This window comes from Lissotriton helveticus, chromosome 10, assembly GCF_964261635.1.
Source record: "Lissotriton helveticus chromosome 10, aLisHel1.1, whole genome shotgun sequence".
Classification (NCBI taxonomy): Eukaryota; Metazoa; Chordata; class Amphibia; order Caudata; family Salamandridae; genus Lissotriton; species Lissotriton helveticus.
The window spans coordinates 992762097-992784571 of record NC_136071.1 but is presented as its reverse complement, the minus strand read 5'-3'; the positions used below and the strand labels follow the sequence as shown (position 1 = coordinate 992784571).

The following is a 22475-nucleotide window of genomic DNA, read 5'->3' as shown; positions in this document are numbered from 1 at the left end:
GGGCACGCCCTAAACCAACACAAAGAGACCTTCTTAGCAAATAATATAATATGTGTATTAGGGAGGGTGAGATATAAGCAGCCGCGGGCCGTGGAGGGAGTTACGATGGGGCAGGGAGGCGGGGAGGGGGAGAAGCAGGGTGGAGCCCTCTCTACCTTGCCCCTCCCCCTCCCCGCCTCCCTGCCCCACCGTAACTCCCTCCACGGCCCGCGGCTGCTTATAAGTGTTGCTAACTCTTATTCATTTACAGCATGTTAACATACTGTCACCATTCGCTTTTTATGTACTAGTAACTATGCTGGTAATTTTGCTACTGATAATATGTGTACTTGTATTCTCCACCCTGCTTCTCCCCCTCCCCGCCTCCCTGCCCCACCGTAACTCCCTCCACGGCCCGCGGCTGCTTATAAGTGTTGCTAACTCTTATTCATTTACAGCATGTTAACATACTGTCACCATTCGCTTTTTATGTACTAGTAACTATGCTGGTAATTTTGCTACTGATAATATGTGTACTTGTATTCTCCACCCTGCTTCTCCCCCTCCCCGCCTCCCTGCCTCACCGTAACTCCCTCCACGGCCCGCGGCTGCTTATAAGTGTTGCTAACTCTTATTCATTTACAGCATGTTAACATACTATCACCATTCACTTTTTATGTACTAGTAACTATGCTGGTAATTTTGCTACTGATAATATGTGTACTTTTATTATCTAAGGTACTACGCCTGAGAAGACGGCATTAGTAAATAAACATTTCAAATACACATCTGTTCTTCTTAACTCCATGTTCTGGTTTCTAAGAAATCTATAACGACCGACTGTTCATGAGTTCCACGTATCCTGAGGTACTATAAGTTCATATTCTGGATTGTCTAAACATTGAGAGTTTGTTATATCCAATGTGACACTGTACCTAGCTTGCTAAGGAGTTTTTGATTACTAACGTGAGTTTTGGGACACCCTAATTCGCCGAGGTTCCAATCCTCTGTCCACAGTTCTGTGTGAGAACAGAAACCCTGCGACAGGGGCACCCCCGACCCTTGCTGGAGCTTCATCACACTTGCGATACAACTCCAGCAATGCATTCGCCGAGGTTCCAATCCTCTGTCCACAGTTCTGTGTGAGAACAGAAACCCTGCGACAGGGGCACCCCCGACCCTTGCTGGAGCTTCATCACACTTGCGATACAACTCCAGCAATGCGCCACCTTTACGGCACAGATACATCACGCATCTGTGCTGTTTTTGCCCCATGATGCGCCGCATTGTAAATGCAGCACACCATAGGTGACGGAACAGCGGCACAAAATGACTAACACATCCCTGGTGAGGCGCCAGTCATCATAAATGTATCCCTATGCTTCTTATCTTGTTAGAGATGAACCGCCATATGTATCATCAAAGTTATTTGCATTTCCTAAATAGCGAACTTTAAGGAATAAATAGCGATTCTTTACCATTCCTAGTTTGCGATGAGCTATTTGCTAATTAGCCGAATGTAGCCCAATGAAGCCCAATGTAGCCCAATGTAGCCCAAAGATGGCCGCCAGACACACAAAAAAACAAATGTAGCCCAAATATCAGCCAGATGTAGCCCAACTATAGCCCAGTGACAGAATGACCAATCAGCTTCGCAAACCTCCGTTACGCGAAGCGGAGCGCTGTTACAGATATATATCTTTTTTTGAACGTTAATTTCTCAAAATCCACTGGAGCACATATATTGAGACCTAGCAAAGGCACATCGGGCTACCAGTCCCTAATATTTTGCCAAGTTTCGTGCAAATCCATTCAGCCGTTCAATTATTATTATTATTATTTTTTTTTGCCCCGCGGGGCCCTTTTAAAACCTCCACATCAAACCTAGGGGGTCAGCGAGGATCTACTATGCCCCCTTATAGTTATTTCCCCCTTTGTTTTGACCTCCTCTTGTCTCTCGATCCTACCGAGAGACAAGATGGCGGCCGCTACGGACTGTTTGGAATGTTGACAGACGCCGGAGAACCAATCAGCTTCGCTTCACAAAGCTCCGTTGCGCGAAAAGTCCGCGAACCAGTGCGCTGCCCGGTCCGCTGTTACAGATATATATCTTTTTTTAAACGTTAATTTCTCAAAATCCACTGGAGCACATATATTGAGACCTACAAAAGGCACATCGGGCTACCAGTCCCTACAATTTTGCCAAGTTTCGTGCAAATCCATTCAGCCGTTCGGGCTAAAAGTGAGGCCAACCGCCCTATGGAAAACTCAATGTTAAAAACACGTTTTGGGACCCCCCTTTTTTCTCGGCCCCCACTGGACGAACCCCCCCCAAATTTTCAAGGGCTGCTCAGAAACAAAATGTGCCATTTTCCTGAAAATTTCAGCCAATTCCGTCCACAAACGCCAAAGTTATTAGACATAGAATTTTCAAAAAACCCATAGAGAAAAAATCCTAACTATATATACCTACTGGCGACCGCCAGTAGGTAATATATATATATATATACATATATATATATATATATATATATATATATATATAAATATATATACATATATTATATATATATATATATATATATATATTCACTAAAAAACAAAGGTTACAGGGGGAATTAGAATTTACAAGGAGAATTCTTTTTACACATAGAAAATCACTGAAAAAAAACACAGGTTACATAGACAATACAGTTAGGCACAGATTTCACTTACTCAAAACCAGTCAAATTCTTCAGTTATAGTTACTTGAGCTATCTGTAACGTATGCCCCCATAATGCACTGCTTATGTCATCACATATGACATCACGCATGACATGGGCAGTGCCTTCACTCATGAAATCACTGATGACAACTTAAATGACATCACTGATGACATCATCATTTTATTATACATGTATAGTATATTGATGACTCTCATAAAGTTCAAGTTGCAGTACAATTGCAAGCTGTGTGCTAATTGTGTACACCATTCTGCTCACACCACCTTCTCTACATTAGCTTTGTCGCTATGGCGTGGTGAGCAAAATAACAATGGATTAAACCCAGGTCTGTCACGGGGGTGAATGTGTTGCCAATGTGCAACATTCCGGCCATCATCTTGTGTTTTGCTGTTCGCCCTTTGTGGGAAGGGTATGCCGAGACGTGGGTCCCATGCTCACTACAACACTGGAGTCAAGCTATCCTGGCTGGTGACAGCTGATAGCCAGAAACCGGTTCTAGGATGCTTTATTCTGGTCCAGGGAAGGGTGGCTTGGTGAGTAAAATAACAATGGTGTAAACCCAGATCTGTGAGTGGGGTGAATGTTTTCCCAATATGCCACATTCCGTTCATCATCTTGCGTGTTTTGCTATGCAGAGTCCAGCATTGTCGAGGCTGCCACTGTCAAGAGATGTAAATGTGTGCACCTTGGGGTCCCACAAGGGTCTTCTTTGAATTCGAATCTTTTTAATGCATACATCACCCCACTTATTCAGCTGATCAGAGCACACAGTTTTTTCTGTATTTTCTAATGCAAACGAAACACAGCTAGTGGTATACAGAAAAAGTGGCCTTGCATTTCAGCACATTCATGAACAGTATTGCCCAGTGGATGCAGCTGAACTCTCTTAACTACACCTGATGGCCATCTAATTTGGGTTTACTGCCAACTCCAGCCTAGTAGGTGATAAATCTGGTTGTAATTTTTGACAAAAGATTAACCTTCATAAAACATTCGAACCAGGTGACCTCTTGCTTTTTTACATTAACATTTTTAAAAAAGATCTTACCATTCTTACAATTAGCATATAGGAAAAGAGTAATCATTGCCTTGGTAATATCAAAGATTGATCATTGTAATGCACTATTTGTAGGATGTCAAACACGTCTTCTTGATAAACTTCAGACTCTGCTAAATGCAGCAGCAGGAGTTCTGTTGAAGTTACCAAAATTCTGCCCAGTTTCCAAGTCCATTAGGGAACTTCATTGGCTTCCAATTAGGGAGCGTATCCAGTTCAAAGCTCTTTGTTGAGCACATAAGTGTCTACATCATGACGGTCTGCTCTTTTTGCAGGAAATTGTTTCACTGGTACATTCTCCCATGTACCTTAAGATCTAGTACAGCTAACAAAGTACAAATACCCTGATTTAAGAAAGCTCACTGCGGTGGAAGAAGTTTTTCCTACATGGCAGCAAAATGGTGTAATTTACTGCCGTAACATCTACGAGCTTAACCAACCTTTTGAAATTTAGGAAGGATCTAAAAAAAAAAAAATTCTCCTTGGACCAACAGGTTGGTACCCCTTAAAAGATGGATTGCTTTTGTGTTTGATTATTGACAATGCTGAGAGTTCCTGCCACTAGTCCCAAGACGCCTATTTCTGGGTCTAGGCATGCTTTATAAACCTTTAAACATAACATAACATAGCACAGTGGCGGTTTCCATGGCGATGCAGGATGTGGCAGCATTTGTCTTTTCAACTGGTCTAATCCACACAACAGAGGGGATGTGTCAGTACCGCTGGACCCACAGAAACTGGCAGAGCACCTTAAGCCCCCTTCCAAGGATGCAGGACTGGGCTGTGATCATTTGGCAGGGTAGACTCACTGATGACTGAGTCCAGGTGCAGATGCAAGGTTGTTGGAAGCCTGTTATATCCCTGAGTCTTCAGATCAGGAGACTTGAAAATAGCCATTGGAGTCACACTGGGTTCAAGTGATGAAGGTCCAGTTTTTCTCACCAGGCAAGAGAGCAGCAGGTCAGCACAGCCAAGCAGGAGTCTAGCGTAGTAGAAGTCCAGCAGAGTAGCAATCCTTTTAGAAGCACAGCAGTCCATTTCCTAGCAGTGTATCCGCAAGTCTAGAAGTGTACTGAAGTTGTGGTGTCTGAGGCCCTTCTTTTATTCACTGTTGTGTCTTTTTAAGTGGGGAGAAGCTTCTAGAAGCATAACTTTGAAGTGCAAAGATGGCTCCAGACTTACTTTAGGGGATATACAGCCCTTTGTGTGGAGACAGAACACAGCCTCTTCAAGTGTAAATGAGGCTGTGCCCAGCTCCTTCCTCCCATCCAAGGATCCCAGGTCTAACAACACTACAGTAAAAAAAGAATGTGCATGGATGTATAATTTAATAACTTTGGCATCATCTCATGAATCTGCAGGAAGTTTGGTTTGATATGTTTTGTTCAGATAAAACTTGTAGAGTGCTAAAAAATGAAATTGAGCTTATTCTGAAAATGCATTTATGATTTGTCACCACAATGCATGTTAGCCTGATGGGTAACATGCCATCATTGATATGAGCTTTCGTACTTAGGTTTTTTTAGGTACTTAGGTTCTTTAAGTATTATTCCCACAGCCACATTTATTAATTATTAAACTGATAAGCTGTGAACACCATGTATATTAACGAGATGTTTTTAAGACAAAAGATCATATTCAATTAAGAGTTTGTCAAAGTAAAACTCATGTATCTGGCGCTAACCAAATATTTTTTTTTTTATATCACAGAATGTGTGTTTCTTTTATGGATTTTCACAAATCAAATATTCATGATGATAATTGTATTTTTTTATTTTTATTAATAGGCGTTTCAAGAAACGGATGGCGAAAAACGAATCAAAGTGACTAATGTGGTTTCTCTAATGTTCTTCATCTTGGGAATCATTAGTCTAATTGCCTACATTGTAATCGTAAGTGAATCTATTATTTGGTAACCAAGAATTGGTTTCGTAAAATACATTAAGGATATATTTCTGTACAGAACAAAGGGAATTTTCTTTTTAAGTCCTTCCGGTTTCCTCTTCACCAAGCTTCAAATCTAAGCTGAAGTTAATTGATATAAGTTGTTGTTTATTAAGCTTTTTCAAAAAAGAATGCTATAACGTCTTTTATGTGATGCCATTTAATACATACATGTTTCTTACAAACGTGATCCCTATTACAGGTTCCATCTAAATATGTTGGTCATTTCTAGTTCAGTGTATGCCTTTCTCTTAAGGACTGGTAGCAGAGACGAACTTTTCAATTTCCCTCTTGATTGCCCAAGGAAGGGGCAACTCTTCCTAGAAGCCACGCTGTCCCCCTGCACAGTATGACGTGAAATATGTTAAGTGTGCCCTTAGGAGTGTTGAAGGTCTGTTACATTTTTTCCTTGACTGCTCAAGGAAAGGGTGGCTCCACCCAATAACCACACTGCCCCCTTCACACTATAACACATGTGAAATGTATGCTGTGTCTCCCTAAGAATTAAAACTAAGGCAAAAGATTCAAGAACATTTGGTAATGCTTGTTTGAGGATGCAAATTTATATTAGAGTAGTTAGTGAACCAAACGATTTTGACATTAGTAAAAGAAAAGAGCCAGGAGGTGAACATTTCACTAGAGGAAACTAAATGGAATGTGCCTGCAAGAATCAAGCATTAAAGCCAAAAAATTGAGCTGGGCTATTAAAAAAACTAAAAAGTAGGCAACAACTGTGTTGTGACACATCTAAATCTTGTGATTGCTTCCTTTACATACGATTTCAACAGGAACTGATATTACTAGAAAGACACATGCTTTTCTTGATTTCAGAAACCCCAAGAGAGTTCTCTGGACAATCTACCATCTTGGGAAGGGTAATTCATAGGCTTGATCGTGCCTCTTCCATCAGAATCATGGTATTGGTGCAAGATTCCACAGCAATACTACTACACATGCTGGCTAATGCCTCCAGCTTATGAGGGAACACTCCTGCAGGTGACAGTGATTGCAGAACCATAAGTGTTGTTCCGTCAAGTAAGAGTGTAACATCTGAGTATATCATCACCAATGGCCCGTACGATTCAGTATCTCTGGGATCTTTGTTAGGTTTTAGCGTCATCACAGCAATGGCTTCCATCATCGTGCTGAATACACTGTTTGACCTCTACGTATATTTCCAACTCTTTATAGAGTAATTAGTGCTTTTATGCTTAATACCAGCATACGAAAACCCCATTTTTTCCTGCTGATCTTTCTCTTGGCATCCCACTGATTGCGTCTGGTATTTCTTATTTTGAAAGATGTTTCTACCTCGGCACAGGTATCTGCTCATCTTTGATGTGGGGGTGGTTGGAGATTTCTAAATTCTGGTTTCAATAGATGGCCGGCTTTCTTGCATTGGTTGCTTGTAAGACTGACCACGTGTAGCCTAAATGTTTTATTTATATCTTCATGTTTTACTGCAAGAGATCAAGAAGGATTGTATAAGGATAATTTAAGTTGGGCTGCTCTTCTCTCTCTTTACCAACCTGGATAGCCATTTACCTGAAGAGTCTCCCTTTCTGTCTAGGTTTCATCTGTATTCTTTTAGGACAAGTTTGTATAAGGTGCCTCATGTTTCTCCAGGCTCATTTTTTGCTGACACCAATTTAAGTTCTCTTTCAGGTTATGTGGACTCTAGCTTCTCCAATTGATTAAGAGCCTGAGGGCCTCATTTATGAGAAATGACGCATCGCTGAGTGAAAGCAGCGATGCGTCACTTCTCAGTGCGCACGCCTTACGACATTCCTGATGCGTCATATTTAATGTATGACGCATCATGTCGCAAGGAGTTACAGATACGTCAGTATTTCTGATGTATCTGTATGGCGCAAAAGTGACGCATTGCTGGAGTGTGTCACAAAAGTGACGCAACTCCAGCAATGCGTCCTTTCACATGGGGCAAGCCCCATGTGAAAGGGCCTGTGTCAGTCTTACGCCTTCTGTGAGGCAGGCGCAAGATTTTGACGCAACAGCATCCTTGAAGTGACGCAGTGAAATCTCATAGATTCCACTGCGTCACTTCTACGAGGCTTTTTGCGGAGGAACCCCCCCCCTGCATACATTATACCTGACGCAAGTATAATGTAGCGCAGGGGTTTACAAAGTGACGCATCTGCTTAGATATATATTCTATTTCATCTTAATTTTATGGATCTGCTAGAGGCTAGTTACCCTTACCCTGAGAATAGCCTTTATATATAACAGAATAGGAGGAAGCAGGTGTCTTATTATCCTTTGCCCTTTCCCAGACGGATAGGAGTTCACTTAAGCAACTAATATTCTGATGTCTTCTTAATCCCAGCAGCACTCTGACGTGAGAGTGAGAGATAGCTTTCACACTGTTAACCCAGCAGCATTTGGCTAGTTTACTGTGATGAATCACAACTGAAATCAAAATACTGACTTCATGTTAAAGGAACCCCACAATGCCTTTTATCCAACTTTGTAAGATGTCAGAGTAAAGCCTTGTCTAAGGTCCCTCCCCCCATTTTGGTACCTCCCAATGAAAACTTCTTCCAGCCCCTCTAGGATTAAAGTAAGAAAACACCTCTTCTAGGCACCATTGCCTTCACCGCCATAAGGGAATGAGGCTTCAATCTGTCTCAAGATCACTAAGCCACGATTGTGGCCTTCATTAAATTCCTAGTTTTTGACTGTTTTTGTTTTTTGAAAGAGATGGAAAGGAGTTTGTCAATGCCAACAAATTCACACATTTGAGTATGTTCACAAACTGTCAAGATAAAACATGCCATGAGCCTCCCAGTCCTTACTGGGTATGCTAATGTATAACTGTATGCAGTTTCCAGCATGCAGTTATACAGTAGTTTGTGAATGAAGTTTAATTTAGGCTAAATCCAATAATCTTAATCTCAGAATGATATGAAGGTAAAGTCCTACCACCACTTATTAGGGATAAAATGGGAGGGTGTAGGTAGAAAGAACCTACCCAAATAATAAGAAACAAAAATAAGGGGAGGGAAAAGAAGGATCAACAGGTAAGAGGAAAAGGTGCTGCATAGTCAGTAATTTAAAAAAGAACACAGATGTAGTTCACTGGAAGCATTTAAAATAATCATATATATAATGCTTTGAGGTCACACCAGGTGGATTTGTTTTCCACTAGACTATTTCTACAGCAAAACATAGATCTCTCAAAGTGTGCTTACTTTTGTAGCCTCAGATCAAGTTCTCTGGTACAGGTGAAGGGTTACATTTTCAGGTTTGTAAGAAAATCATGTAGTGTAGTTCCTATTATCCCAATAGGCTCTGCGCATTGGAATAATATCTTCAATAGTATAGACGTAGGACTGGGGTTAACTAGGTCTTCTACTGACGATATTAGACTTAAAGTTTATGTGTGCCAGCTAGCTCAGAGTTCACTAGAAACTTTCTCGAATAGGCAAGGAGGAGTTTAACCTCCCTGGATAGACAAGAAGGGATTTAGTTTCTGACAACCATAGAACATGACAACTTTGCTCTCCCCTAATCAAGAGTATATCTCTAGAGTCGTGTGAAAACAAAAGACAACTTATTTTACTCAGTCAGTACGTGCATTCTTAGTTTCACCAGATTGTAGAGAAAAGGAAGAGACGGGCGTGTTCAATAAAAAGGTGTTATTTATTGATCAGTCTCTTTTCTCGTACAAGAGAAATGAATCGCTATTATTGCAATACTTATAGTTAAGTACAGTGCATACAGTAAAAGCAAAATTATAAAATAATACTGTAAAAGCATTGATATGGTTTCTTAGCCATATGATACTTTAAAATGGATAAAATAGATACATACATATATACATTGACTAATCGTACTCAACTGGTGCTTCTAACTACGCCTACCCCAGTGTACCTGACCTAAGCCTAATACGTGGGCGGGAGTAGATAAGTAGCAGTTTAAGTTAAGTTTGCTTTGCCAAGGGTCTGACTCAAGAATTCTCTGTAAGGGGTTATTCAGTTCTGTACCTGGGATTTAGAAGGCTGGAGGGCTGGTATCTCTATCTCAGGACTTGATATCCCAGCTGCCTGCGAGGGCGGCTGGAAACGCCGGAGCTGGATTTCTCGGCAGGAGAAAAGGCAGCGTCTCTCTCAGCGCGTCAAAAGGGAGGGGCAGCGTCCGTGGGCTTTTTCTATCAGCTGGGCTCCTCGGCAAGTCGCGCTGCTCCAATCTCGTCACCACCACCGTGTGTTGCTTAGGGCAATGTCGGTAATATTTATACCTGAAAGGTGCCGAGATTGACGTAAGGATGGACATAAATACGTCAATAAGGATGTCATAGGAACTGGTCGTTCTTATATTCTTTACTGGAGTACTTGGCTAAATCAAAACAATAGCTGCGGGGGATTTCCCAGGTTGCTGGAAGTTTGATTTGTTTTGAGAACTCGGTATGCTTTCTATGGGGGCTGGAGGAATAGTGCTTGCTTAATGTGGTAGCATGCGCTATGACCTAATCAGAAAGCGGGTTTCTGTGCCGTTGTATGGCCACTATTGATTTATTAACCGGACAAGGGTCAGAAGCAGGAATATTGATACAGTTCCCATAGGAAATACATCACACCCACTCCACGGAATCTATGTCCATATTTACTAACCTAAGCATAGTAAACATAACTAATAATGAATGTGTATTTAAACCGCCCCAAAATACATTAATTTGCATTAATTGGATTAGCGTAACACAGGAAAAATATGAATATAGTTACTGTATGCATTCAAGCAGTGTAATCATTCAAAGAGGATGCACTTTTTATATCAGCACGAATGATTTTGCGAAAATAACACATGAAATGGCTCTTAATACAGAAGAAAAAGTGCGAGACCATTTCATCACATAGAAATACAATCGTATGTGTAAATAACCTAGAGGTCGAGGTAATGTCTTCTAGAGGTAACTAAAAATAGAAGTTTATGTTCTCCAAGAATAGTTTACTTTAAGCAGAAGATAAGTGCCTGAAAGGTAAATATTTTGGATGTTGGAGAAAAGTTCCTGTTTGCAGGAGCAGACTCGAAAAAATTCTCAATGGCTTTGTTTTTTAAAATTGAAGGCCAAATTCAGAGTTCAGGGAACGCTGTGTGCATGTTTGCTCAAAGTCATTCTTTCTGTTCTGGTGAAAACATCATATCATTAAGATGTTCGAAAAAACAGTTATTAGCTTCTGGTGAGAGTTCGACTAGGTTGGAAAATGACGCTACCATGCAGTCATGAGCATGATTGCTTTCAGTGATGGTTTGATCAGCATTGCTGACAGATGGTCGTACCTGATCGATGCTGCTTTCATCTAGTACTTACCTACCCTTCAATCGTAGTGGTGAAGTCTCCACGAATGCCGTCATCAGGATTGGTAGACGCTGGGGACAGCACAATGCATGAGCCTTAACTGGACTCAACAAAGTCTCTGCATCCAATGGCACTTCTGATTGTAGTGCGAGACAGGTGTCCAACAAGCATTCCTCGCCGCATAGCAAGCACCTTAATACAGGCATAACACAAGACTGCCACAAGGGTCTGAATGAAAGAAACCAAGTCATATTTAAATCTCGTAGCCGTGCTAGTCCAAGGACTTTAGTTATGCGGTCCCGGTAGCGGATAGCTAGGATCGTTTCTTCCATTGTTGCTGGAGTCATGTCTGTGACATGGTTTGCCATAGCGAAGCAAAAGTAGCAAAAATAGGACGCCTGCTACTAGTCCCAACAGGAAAGGAAGTCCGCCAAAGATGGAATGGACGAAGTTAGGAAAAATACCCAGGATGGCTTTGAATGGGGTCAAAGCTCCCAAAAAAACTGTCTTAAATACACTTGCGATACCATTTGTATCAGAAATATTTAAGATTTCGTTTAGTATTTCTGCGAAGTGTAGGGGGCTATTTGTTGATAACAGTGAATGAATCTCTGCCGTTGTCCTTGCAACTTGGAGATCATACGTTTCTTTGGATGACGTTAACTGGGTTGGCGTCAGTAGGAGCACAGTCTTCATTCTGCTTAAAGTATCAATTCGAATAGAAGAGAAATTAAAACTGGGCCATAACCTTGCCTCCCTGTCTGGAGTATCGTTCGGGAGCAATACTCTTTCACAGCACATGACCCTGGTAGTCACGCTTACGAGATAAGGTTTTCCGGGCATTAAGCCACAACACTTGTGATCTACAATTAGAATGTAACTCCCGTTCGAGAGTCTCATAAAGAATGGTTCTATTTGTGTTGCAGGTGCGCCTAGCTGGTGACAAGAAAGGTTATTTGAAGTCCCTTCACAGGCCCCATGCAAACTTATACCCTGACACAGAAGTATACCGCTTAGTGATTTTGCACAATTATTGCCACTAAGAAATACACTCTGTCCTTTATTACTGACACAGGTGTGTGTATAGGGTAAGTTCCATGTTGACTTAATGTATCCTTTACCCAACCTTTCATACTGGCCTGCCTGTATATATTTTTGGCAGGATTGAAACTGGAAAGTCGTTATCGGAATATTTATTATCCCATGTATTATCCATTCAATGACAGGTCGTTCTGACATTGTCAATGGTAATCTCTCAAGTTTTTCAATGCTCAGAATTGTATAGTCAGCACCCTTCTGTGCCATACTGATTTGTTTATCAGTAAGGTTAAAGATATTAAATAATGACGTTGTGTTGATTAAACGCCAAGGCACATAGCCTGAACGCAGATTTTGTAACGTCCAGCCAAGCAGTACAATAGAACGTAATTGAGACTGACCGTTTTGTAACATCAGTAAGTCTTGCTCTATTATATCGATTGCTGAAGACACAATACTGTCCAGTGAATATATTCTGGAAGACAGAGTCATTAACCCATTGTCCACAACAGAAAGTGATTTTTCCAAATTAACACGGTCAATTTCCCGTATTTTTTCTGCTGTCTCAATTTGAGTTTCTTTCCAAGCTTCGTTATAAGCTGCATATATAGAGGCCGCTATGAAACGTTTTTGACGCTGTTTGCGTGGTCCCATAATTAAATCGCGCAAATCAGCACCTTCTTTAAGTAAAGTTAGGTGTTGCTTAATTTCTGCCAGTGTGGATGTATGTAGCCATTGAAGGCAGAGTTTTCCCACACTGCAAGTAGTTACAATCCCTGGATGTTGTCTTTGGGAGTATCTAGGGTCTGGCCTGGTCAATTTGAACCCATGTATTTTGTTCAGGAATCTGTCTTGACAGTTATTCGTGTCTGTGGGCCAGATCAACCATTGTTTCCAATCAGAATGTGTTCTGTTTTGGTTTAAAATATGGGTTACGTCTTTCTCAACATCCGTAGTGCTATTACTGTCTGTTGTTGGCTTTGGAATAGACGGTTTGTTTAAGTCTTTGATTTTGGCTAGACCAAGACAGGTGGTCTGTTGAATTGTGTCATTCAAAAATATAATTTGTTCAAGGATCATGCAGGCTCTAAACAATGATTCTATACCCTGCACTTGCCAATCTTTTGTGCCCCAGATCGTTTTCGTTTCAATGTTATTATTCCAGAAATCAAAACCAAATGTATTCATTTTTTCAAAAAATGAGTCTGAATATATCAATTTTGTGTTTGTAAGCATGGTTTTCACTCCTGTCTTATTTAACAATTTGAAATAGAATGTTTCTGCATTACTCGTGTTAAACCCTGAAAAGTATGAATATTTATCATAAAATGTTTTTGAACTGCCTTTTGGTAGAGTTGCAAAATGTTCCCATTGGTTAAAATTTAAAACATTTCTAGGCTGGGTAGATTTATGCAGATAATGGTTACCATAATGGTTATAGCAAAACATTTGATCGTAATTAGATGAACCTTGCAAATAATCATGTTCTGTAAATTTAGCAGACATCACTAGATCAGACATCATATCATTAATACTTTCAAAGTCCCAATCATCAGCAAATGTGCTGGGTTTTACAAAGTCACTCAATGAAATCTTAAATTGGTGTGGATACTTCAGGAGTTCAACCGGGCCATATATTTCATATTCAGTTTTGTCCCATGCTACCCTGCCGGGTATAGGATTGGCTGTGAAGTTTACTGAAGAAAGTTCTCTTTTCTCGACGTGTGAAGATGTGTGTGGTTTAAGGACCAAGTTGATTTTCTGGCTTGCTGTGTCCATTGTAGCATATTTTCCCTCAATGAAGTGTCCCAAGCATAGTACCATGATGAGCCAAAGTATGAGGATAAATACACCTAGTGCCACCCAAATTTCAATCCATGGAGAAATCAGATAGGTTTCTTTTAGTTGATGAAAAAGTTCCTTTGCTTTGTCTTTAAAAGTTTTTGTTGTCGGCTGTACTTCTGGTTCACTTGGATCTTCAGAAAAATCATCGAAGTTGATGAAGTAGCCTGATGCCGTTCTTTCAATTGTTCTAATTGCTTCTGGATTACTTTTTGCTTTTGGAATTTGTTTTGTTTCATCAGCATAGTCATTTGTTACTTCATTGTAGGTAGGTGTTTCTTGATGAAAAGTTTTGATTTGGGTTTTAAGAGGTTCAAGTTATATTGCTTTGTTGCATAGTCCTTGTTGATTCACTGTAGATTTTTCAAATGTGATTAGTCTTTCAGTTTGAACCTCTGTGGATGTAGCAAACTTTGGTGTTCTGCTACTTCTTGGGAGTCCACTTGGCCTACTACTTGTTATCGGTCACATGATTGTGGTTTAACCAGGTCGATGGATACAACTCGGTTCTCCTTTTTACCAGCAAGGGGCGGTAGTACTACTGATCTTGTCCCGTTGACAGACAAGTCAGGAACTGCTTTTCTGTAAGAAGGCCCAAATTCCTTCTTTACCGCGATCTTCTCTCTGACCAGATCCCCGATTTTTGGAATCCAGACAGGCCTTGCTGGGACAGGTGGTTTCTCTTCAGTGGTTGTTGGCTGTTGTTTAAACTTTATGTTGCTCAGGTCCTTTCTTGTTTCATTTAAGTCCTGTAAAATAGCCAAGCGATCTTTGATATCAAAGCATTTTTCTCTAACCACTGAAGTCTGACTATCTAAGTCCTGGACTAACATTCTAGTCCCAAACAATAGTTCGTACGGACTGAGACCTCTCAGAGAATTTCTTGGCAGATTATTAAGACTACGTTGGACACTTATTAAATGTTTGACCCACCCAGCTCCCGAACCTAATACCTTTGCTGTTATAGATTACTTTATGCCTTGGTTTTTTCTTTACACCATCCCGTTTCCCTCAGGAAGGAAGTGAGAAGAGTCCCGCAATGCAATGCTCATTCTGGCCAGGCACCCCCCCCACAAGCTCGAGAGCTAAAGGAAAGATATTGGTCAGAACGTAGCATGCTTCTAGCGTATATGCCATTATAGACTCGCAAATCTTTGTATAACAGTTCAGACGTCAGCCGAGAGTTGGTGGTCTACATTATAAGTGAAAATAGCCTTTACATGTTAATTTGACGCATTTTTCATACTGGGTTTTTTTTTTTATTGTAGATCCAATCTGGAGCGAAACGCCATGGTAATATACCGTCTCGGTCGCCACTGCGATCTCTGTTGCAGTCTGGGCAGTTTTTTACAAAAATGTGATGATGCAGGCTCATGCCTGGCCACCAGTACACTGATTGTAATTCTTCCAGAGAATCTTTAAGCTTGAGGTGTCTAAGACCCTCACCCATATGTGCGTCTGCTATTAACAAGCTTCTCCTGTCCGTGTTTGGAATTACTCTATCCCCCACTCCAGGGATTCGAGCAAAAGGAACGGAGTTTGCATCGATTATGTATGTATAATTGAGTGGATAGTTGATCGGTAGCGCTGAGCAGTCGCCTTTTGATGACGTTTTCACCGCCAGCACAGTTTCACCGTCAATGTATTTTACTGAACGCTTTTTTCTAGCTACGGAAGCCGATTTAGTTGCTGCCGCTGTGGCTGTCTCAGCCAATGAATTCCCTGCAACGTGAACGCCATCACGCTGATGACTCAGTGAGTGTATCACGTGAGTTTACTTTCTGTAAAAGAACTACTTGTTCCCAAAGCGCTTTCTGCTTTATTGTGGCCCCTGTGTCATCTTTGTAACCGTTTTGAATCCATTTCTGTAAATCGTTATTGTATGATTTGACGCAGTAATACGAATCGCACACTGTAAGTGTCGGGAATTCGCGATCTGCATTATCTAGCGCCATTTTTAACGCTATTATTTCAGTTTGTTGTTCTGAATTATTTTCCACTGAGTGTGTTTTCGTAAATAGAGGTCTCAGTTTACCTCCGCGCCATACGTCTTTTACAATCTCGCATGTGGCGTTGTAAGCTTGCTCTCCCCAAACTGAGGGATGAGCATGTCCGTCTGTATAGATTACACAGGCGTACTGTCGTAAAGGCAGAATGTCGATTGGCAGAGGATATTCTCTTTCATATTCTAGATATTTTAAGTCCTTCAATTCCGGATCAAAATAGTATTTTACTTTGTCTGAGGCAATAGAATTTACCCATTGCATCCATTCTGGATTCAATGCCGTTGTCGGTAAATTACATGGGGTTGTTAATGCCTCAAAAGCTGATTCTGCTGTTCTGACTGTAATACGTCTACCGTCAGCTTGGTCTTTTTCTCTTGCTACAGCCGTTTGAACCGCATGAACAATGTTTTCCTTAATGCTGAACGTTTTTTCAGCTTCTGTGTACAAGAGTGATTTGTATGCAATTGGTACCTTTTCTCCCTCATTAGAGGTCAGGTATGTGAATCCGCATCTTCCTGGGATAACTCGAATCACAAGATTGCGTGTGTTGTCACGTGTTTGTAGTTTTGTTTTAACTAACATGTCTGTTTGTAAAGATCTCAAAATTTCTGTGTGTTTTTGAGTCCAGTTGATTCTTTTAAAATCTGGTTTTATTAGATCATAGAGAGGTTTAACTCTCTCTGCATAATTTATAATGTAAGTTCTTCCGAAATTTAGGAAACCTAGAATTGATTGTAGGGTTTTTAATGTTCTGGGTGCTTGGATTACCTCACATTTCTCCAGGAAATTGTCAGCCAGGCTTTTGCCTTCACTTGATAGTTCATATCCTAAAAACAGGACAGTTAGATGGGCAATTCTTGACTTTTTAAAGTTGAATTTGTAACCCTCTGCTGCGAACCCAAGTATTATGGTGTTCACTCTTTTCAAGTGAGTATCCAAGTCATCATCTGTTAGATAGATGTCATCGACATAAGATAATGCCTCATCATCATATATTTGTAGTAGCTCTGTTACTCTCGCTGAGAATAATCCTGGGCTGTTCTTGAACCCCTGTGGTAAACGACAGAAATTTTTTTGCGCGCCATTTATTGAAAACGCTGTCAAATATCTGCTTTCTGGTGCAATATTTTGACAAAAGAATCCATTAGAGATGTCTAATGTTGTTTTGTATTTTTTGCGCACCATGTTATTCATTAGTGCTGCACTGTGTGAGTTTTGTACTGCAAAAGTTTTGCAACATGAGTTTAAGTGTCTGTAGTCCAAAACAAGACGATATGAATCATCTGGTTTGGAGACAGGAAACAAAGGATTGTTCATTTGTGAGGTGCAAGTTTCAATCACCCCCTGGTATTCAAGTTGATCTAGGATCTCTTTTACCTGTTTTTTAGCTTCTTGCTTAATTGGGTACTGCCTCTGTGCAGTAGGTTGTGATTTTAACTGGATTTTGTGAGGAGGAGAGTCCTCATCCCATCCCACATGGTTTTTATATAATGCAGGAGCTTGGGCTACTGCCCACTTTATTGCAAGTGTATATTTTTTATGTATTGGAATATGATTTGAGAAGGCAGGCATAATTATTTCTTCGCCACGAGGGCACTTCCTGACAAACTCTGGTGCCAGTCTTTTTCAGCTAGAAGGATGTCATAGCCCTCGGAGAGATTATCCCAAAATAGACCCCTTATTTTCCTAGTCTTATCCCCCTCTATACGTAATGTTATTTCATATATTTTATGAGGTTTGCTAACTCTGGTATCTGCAGTTTCCACCTGAATGTATTCATTCGTGTCCACTGTCTCCAGATGACTCATCAGGATCTTGCGAGCTATGCTCACTTCTGCTGCGCTGTCTAGCATTGTCTGAGCCCATTCTCCGTTTTTCAGCTGTGTCCTGAGTATCCTCGGCATCTTTGATTACTTTGATACTGGCTACCTTCTTCTTAGGAAATTGTAACTTTTTATTTTGATGAGCAGGTTCCTTGTCTTTGGACTTGACGTGCTCTTCCCTGTGTTCTGATCGTCCTCTTCTTTCCGATTTCTGCGAGGAAGTCTGAAAAGATTGAGAGGGACGTGTATCAATATCTTGATATCTATCAGGTTTCTTTATATTATCCCTATTTCTAAGGTGTATTTTTTCACAGAGGGCTCCCTTTGGGGAGACTTGCCTCCTTGGTCCGGAGATCTTTCTCTCCGCCAAGGAGACCTTCCTCTGGTTTGGAATCTTTTTTCCTTTGGAGTGGATTGTTTATTTCCATCCCAGCTCTTTTTTTGAGTGTTTAGATTATTTTTAATAAATACCTTTTCTGGATTTTCAATTAGTTGGGGTTTCACTGGTTTCCCACCCAAACTATCTCTTCCTAGTTCTTCATAGGATTTTTCTATGATTCTGGCAATTTCAAATGGTTGGTCTGCTATATTTGTCTCTTTCAACCTCTGGCGGATCGCCACATTTGCTGCTTCTCCCTTTATATTGGCTAGTAATATTGCCGAGACCTGCTTGAAGTCTTTCAGTAATTTCATACCCAGAGTTAGGGCCGGTTCTGGACCGTATTCATCTTGAATTTGTTTTAGCACCTCTGGTATTACTGACATGGATGGAACACCATGTGTTTTTGTGTAAATGGAAGCAAAGACTGTACCCCAAGTGTCACAGTCCTCCACATGTGGTGCGATTCCCATTGGAAGACAGATAGTCAGAATCCTGTGTTTCTCAACAGGGGTGGTATCCGGAAATACCGCCTCTATTTGAGTGATTTTTTGTGCTAACCAGAATGGAATTTGTTCCCGTTTTGAGGGTAGTTTTCCTAGACAGGACTGTATGTTTTGTGGTGTAATTTTATTTGTGTTCCCCTGATGAGGGGTCAGCTGTGGAATTTTAATAGCTGGTTGGACTGTTGAAGTCCGCATTACATATTGGACTAATTGTCTATGTATTTTAATGAGTTGTTTTAGCTGTGCTAAAAGATCTGGTGCAGGCATTTCTTCAATGTCTGGATGTGGTGTGTATCCGGCTAGGACCGGCCACGTTGCTCCTGGTCTACCTAGTGGACCGAGCCTGGTGATGTGATTATTATGTTTTAGGGCGCCATTAAACAAGAGCAGGTGCTCTTGGTATTTGAGTGGTATTTCCACCTCCTCGAAAGGAGTATACTCATTCGGAGGTTCCTCTATTTTGTAATAGTGGAAGTCCTTTGTTACAGCGTTTGCTGCTGGAAAGTTTATCCATGAATAGAATACCTCTGTCTGCCGATATTCGTGTGCCTCAATTACGAATATTACTGTACCACCTCTCGGTGTCAGCCCATTTTCTATAAGTTTTAAAGTTATAGTTTTCCTTATGTTGACCGGGATGAGTATTGCCCCCGGGTCTTGCTGTAGGAGACTATTGTCATCTGCTAGGAGTTGAGCTGCTACTCTAGCTGTCTCCCTTTCTACTTCACTGTCTGACATTTTACTGACAGGAAGGTTATTTTGTTTAGTTGCAGATCAGGTTTCTATGGAAACAAAGATTAGATGCACAATATTTTGGAACAGTGTATCCTTCAACGTTGAATAAACCAAGAACCATACATAGGAGTCTCCTCCTACTAAGTTTGGCGGATTTAACCTTTCACCCACTCCAGACGTCTTTGGAGTATTATGGGAAAAAAGGGTCTGTGTGAAAAAGCACGACTGAGTTACTCTAATGTCTTACGTTAGATTTATCGCCTATCCAAACCGTTGGGCGCCATGTAGTGTAGTTCCTATTATCCCAATAGGCTCTGCGCATTGGAATCATGTCTTCAATAGTATAGACGTAGGACTGGGGTTAACTAGGTCTTCTACTGACGATATTAGACTTAAAGTTTATGTGTGCCAGCTAGCTCAGAGTTCACTAGAAACTTTCTCAAATAGGCAAGGAGGAGTTTAACCTCCCTGGATAGACAAGAAGGGATTTAGTTTCTGACAACCATAGAACATGACAACTTTGCTCTCCCCTAATCAAGAGTATATCTCTAGAGTCGTGTGAAAACAAAAGACAACTTATTTTACTCAGTCAGTACGTGCATTCTTAGTTTCACCAGATTGTAGAGAAAAGGAAGAGACGGGCGTGTTCAATAAAAAGGTGTTATTTATTGATCAGTCTCTTTTCTCGTACAAGAGAAATGAATCGCTATTATTGCAATACGTATAGTTAAGTACAGTGCATACAGTAAAAGCAGAATTATAAAATAATACTGTAAAAGCATTGATATGGTTTCATAGCCATATGATACTTTAAAATGGATAAAATAAATACATACATATATACATTGACTAATCGTACTCAACTGGTGCTTCTAACTACGCCTACCCCAGTGTACCTGACCTAAGCCTAATACGTGGGCGGGAGTAGATAAGTAGCAGTTTAAGTTAAGTTTGCTTTGCCAAGGGTCTGACTCAAGAATTCTCTGTACGGGGTTATTCAGTTCTGTACCTGGGATTTAGAAGGCTGGAGGGCTGGTATCTCTATCTCAGGACTTGATATCCCAGCTGCCTGCGAGGGCGGCTGGAAACGCCGGAGCTGGATTTCTCGGCAGGAGAAAAGGCAGCGTCTCTCTCAGCGCGTCAAAAGGGAGGGGCAGCGTCCGTGGGCTTTTTCTATCAGCTGGGCTCCTCGGCAAGTTGCGCTGCTCCAATCTCGTCACCACCACCGTGTGTTGCTTAGGGCAATGTCGGTAATATTTATACCTGAAAGGTGCCGAGATTGACGTAAGGATGGACATAAATACGTCAATAAGGATGTCATAAGAACTGGTCGTTCTTACATTCTTTACTGAAGTTCTTGGCTAAATCAAAACAATAGCTGCGGGGGATTTCCCAGGTTGCTATGACCTAATCAGAAAGCGGGTTTCTGTGCCGTTGTATGGCCACTATTGATTTATTAACCGGACAAGGGTCAGAAGCAGGAATATTGATACAGTTCCCATAGGAAATACATCACAATCACTACTATGGGGAAAAGACATATGGAAAAGAAACTCTGTCACTGATATCATCAACCGAGGATGTCATGCAGAGCCTCAACGGCAAACAAATGTTGTTTAGGGAATCTTATCCCTGTGTGCCTGAGTAGGGGTCCAGAAAGGAGAATCCCTTCTGTGTGAGCACCAAAAGGAAAGTCAGTACTAGTTACCATGCTGCGACCTCCATGTCCTCTCTACTCAAGAGGTATTTGGGAGATGTTTGTGAATGTCATGCCCTCCACACTAAAGAACTGGTAGATAGTAAAGATTTCAAGTATGTCATTTTGATTTTATTTGGGAAGGTTGCAGTAACTAATGACTGATTTATTTTGGCTTTGTCTGAAGTGGTGATAGTTTTTATGGGTGTACCCTTTAAAATGTGCTTTGAGTATGTATCCATTGAGGAACCTGATTACTGAAGTCTTTTTATTGTGTTCATGAAAGGGAGTGGATTTTGTTCATAGTTGCTTAAAGATAGTTCGTTGGGCGATTGTTAAGGCTAAAAAGATGTTTAGTTTTCTTCTCAAGATCAGATTTGTGGCCATTTCTTTTTTTTTTGTTTCGTCGTTTACAGGAGCATTAAATAGTTTTGTGGAATTACATTTCGGGATATGGAATTCATTCAAAATTTTATGGAGCTTCTTTTTTGCACATGGGACTACAGAAATGCTCTCACATTGGCCTTGTATGTTCTGGTGTGGTGTTAAAGGCTATAATTTTGATGTTGCTGTGGGTTTTCTGCTGAAGTCTTTCCAGGGTTTGTTTCTTTCATTTTAGCAATTTAACACCCAGAGTCTTTCAGATAGGTTTCCTGGATGGTTTATTGCCTGGGATTGATTTGAGTGGACATAGATTGTCAAAACCACTTGTGTGCCCATGATAGAAGTGATCTACTTTCACTAACATACTAGTAGTTAAGGCAATGGAGAAGAATGGAGCTGAAAGAGAAGCAATCCAGTTTCTTGTAGGATCTTCATTAAGGCAGTGACTCATTTAGATTGTTGATGGTTTGGAGCACTGGAATGTAATTACATGGTGGTCAGTCTTCAATCCGCCCCCCTTGCTGCCTCAGCAGGTCTCCCGGGCTCTGCCTGCCGGCTATTTGCATGTGCCCTGTGTGCCAATGTCTTATCCTCTGCGTTCCTTTCTTTTGATACCTGTATTGTGCTCATTGATTTAGCTTAATTGCTGCCTATTAGTGTGCTGCCTATATGTTTATTTAGCCATACTGTTGTTTAGCCTTTGTGTTATTGTATTACTAGTTACTCACTCACTGTTATTTTGTGCTGGTTGTAACTGCTCCTTTTTTCAGGAGCCGGTTTGCTGCATGCTCTGTTTTCCTGCCACTCATGTTTCCCACCACCCAGCGACCTGCCCCCTCTCAGGACCTACTTAATGGAGGCTGCAGCACAGTCACATAGAAGCTGCATTCAGAGAGCATGCTGCTAGCACAGCAAAGGCAAGCCCATCTGCGCCTATTTGTGTCTGGACTGCGCCCAGTGCCAGGAACCCTGGTACTCCTACCACCCACAGATTCTCTGCCGCAGAGCTCCTAGCCCTGGACCCCAAACACTGCAATAGCACCTT

At 41.1% G+C, this 22475-nt stretch overlaps 1 protein-coding gene across 8 annotated transcripts in view; it reads left to right on the top strand.

The window, feature by feature from the left end:
• LOC144784710 (ATP-dependent translocase ABCB1-like) overlaps positions 1-22475 on the top strand; it is a 1064270-nt gene that overhangs the window by 788234 nt on the left and 253561 nt on the right. For all 8 annotated transcript variants that reach the window (XM_078663665.1, XM_078663668.1, XM_078663666.1 and 5 more), the window contains one exon: positions 5548-5652. In XM_078663665.1, coding sequence (XP_078519791.1) covers positions 5548-5652 — 105 coding nt within the window. The remainder of the gene's footprint in view (positions 1-5547; positions 5653-22475) is intronic.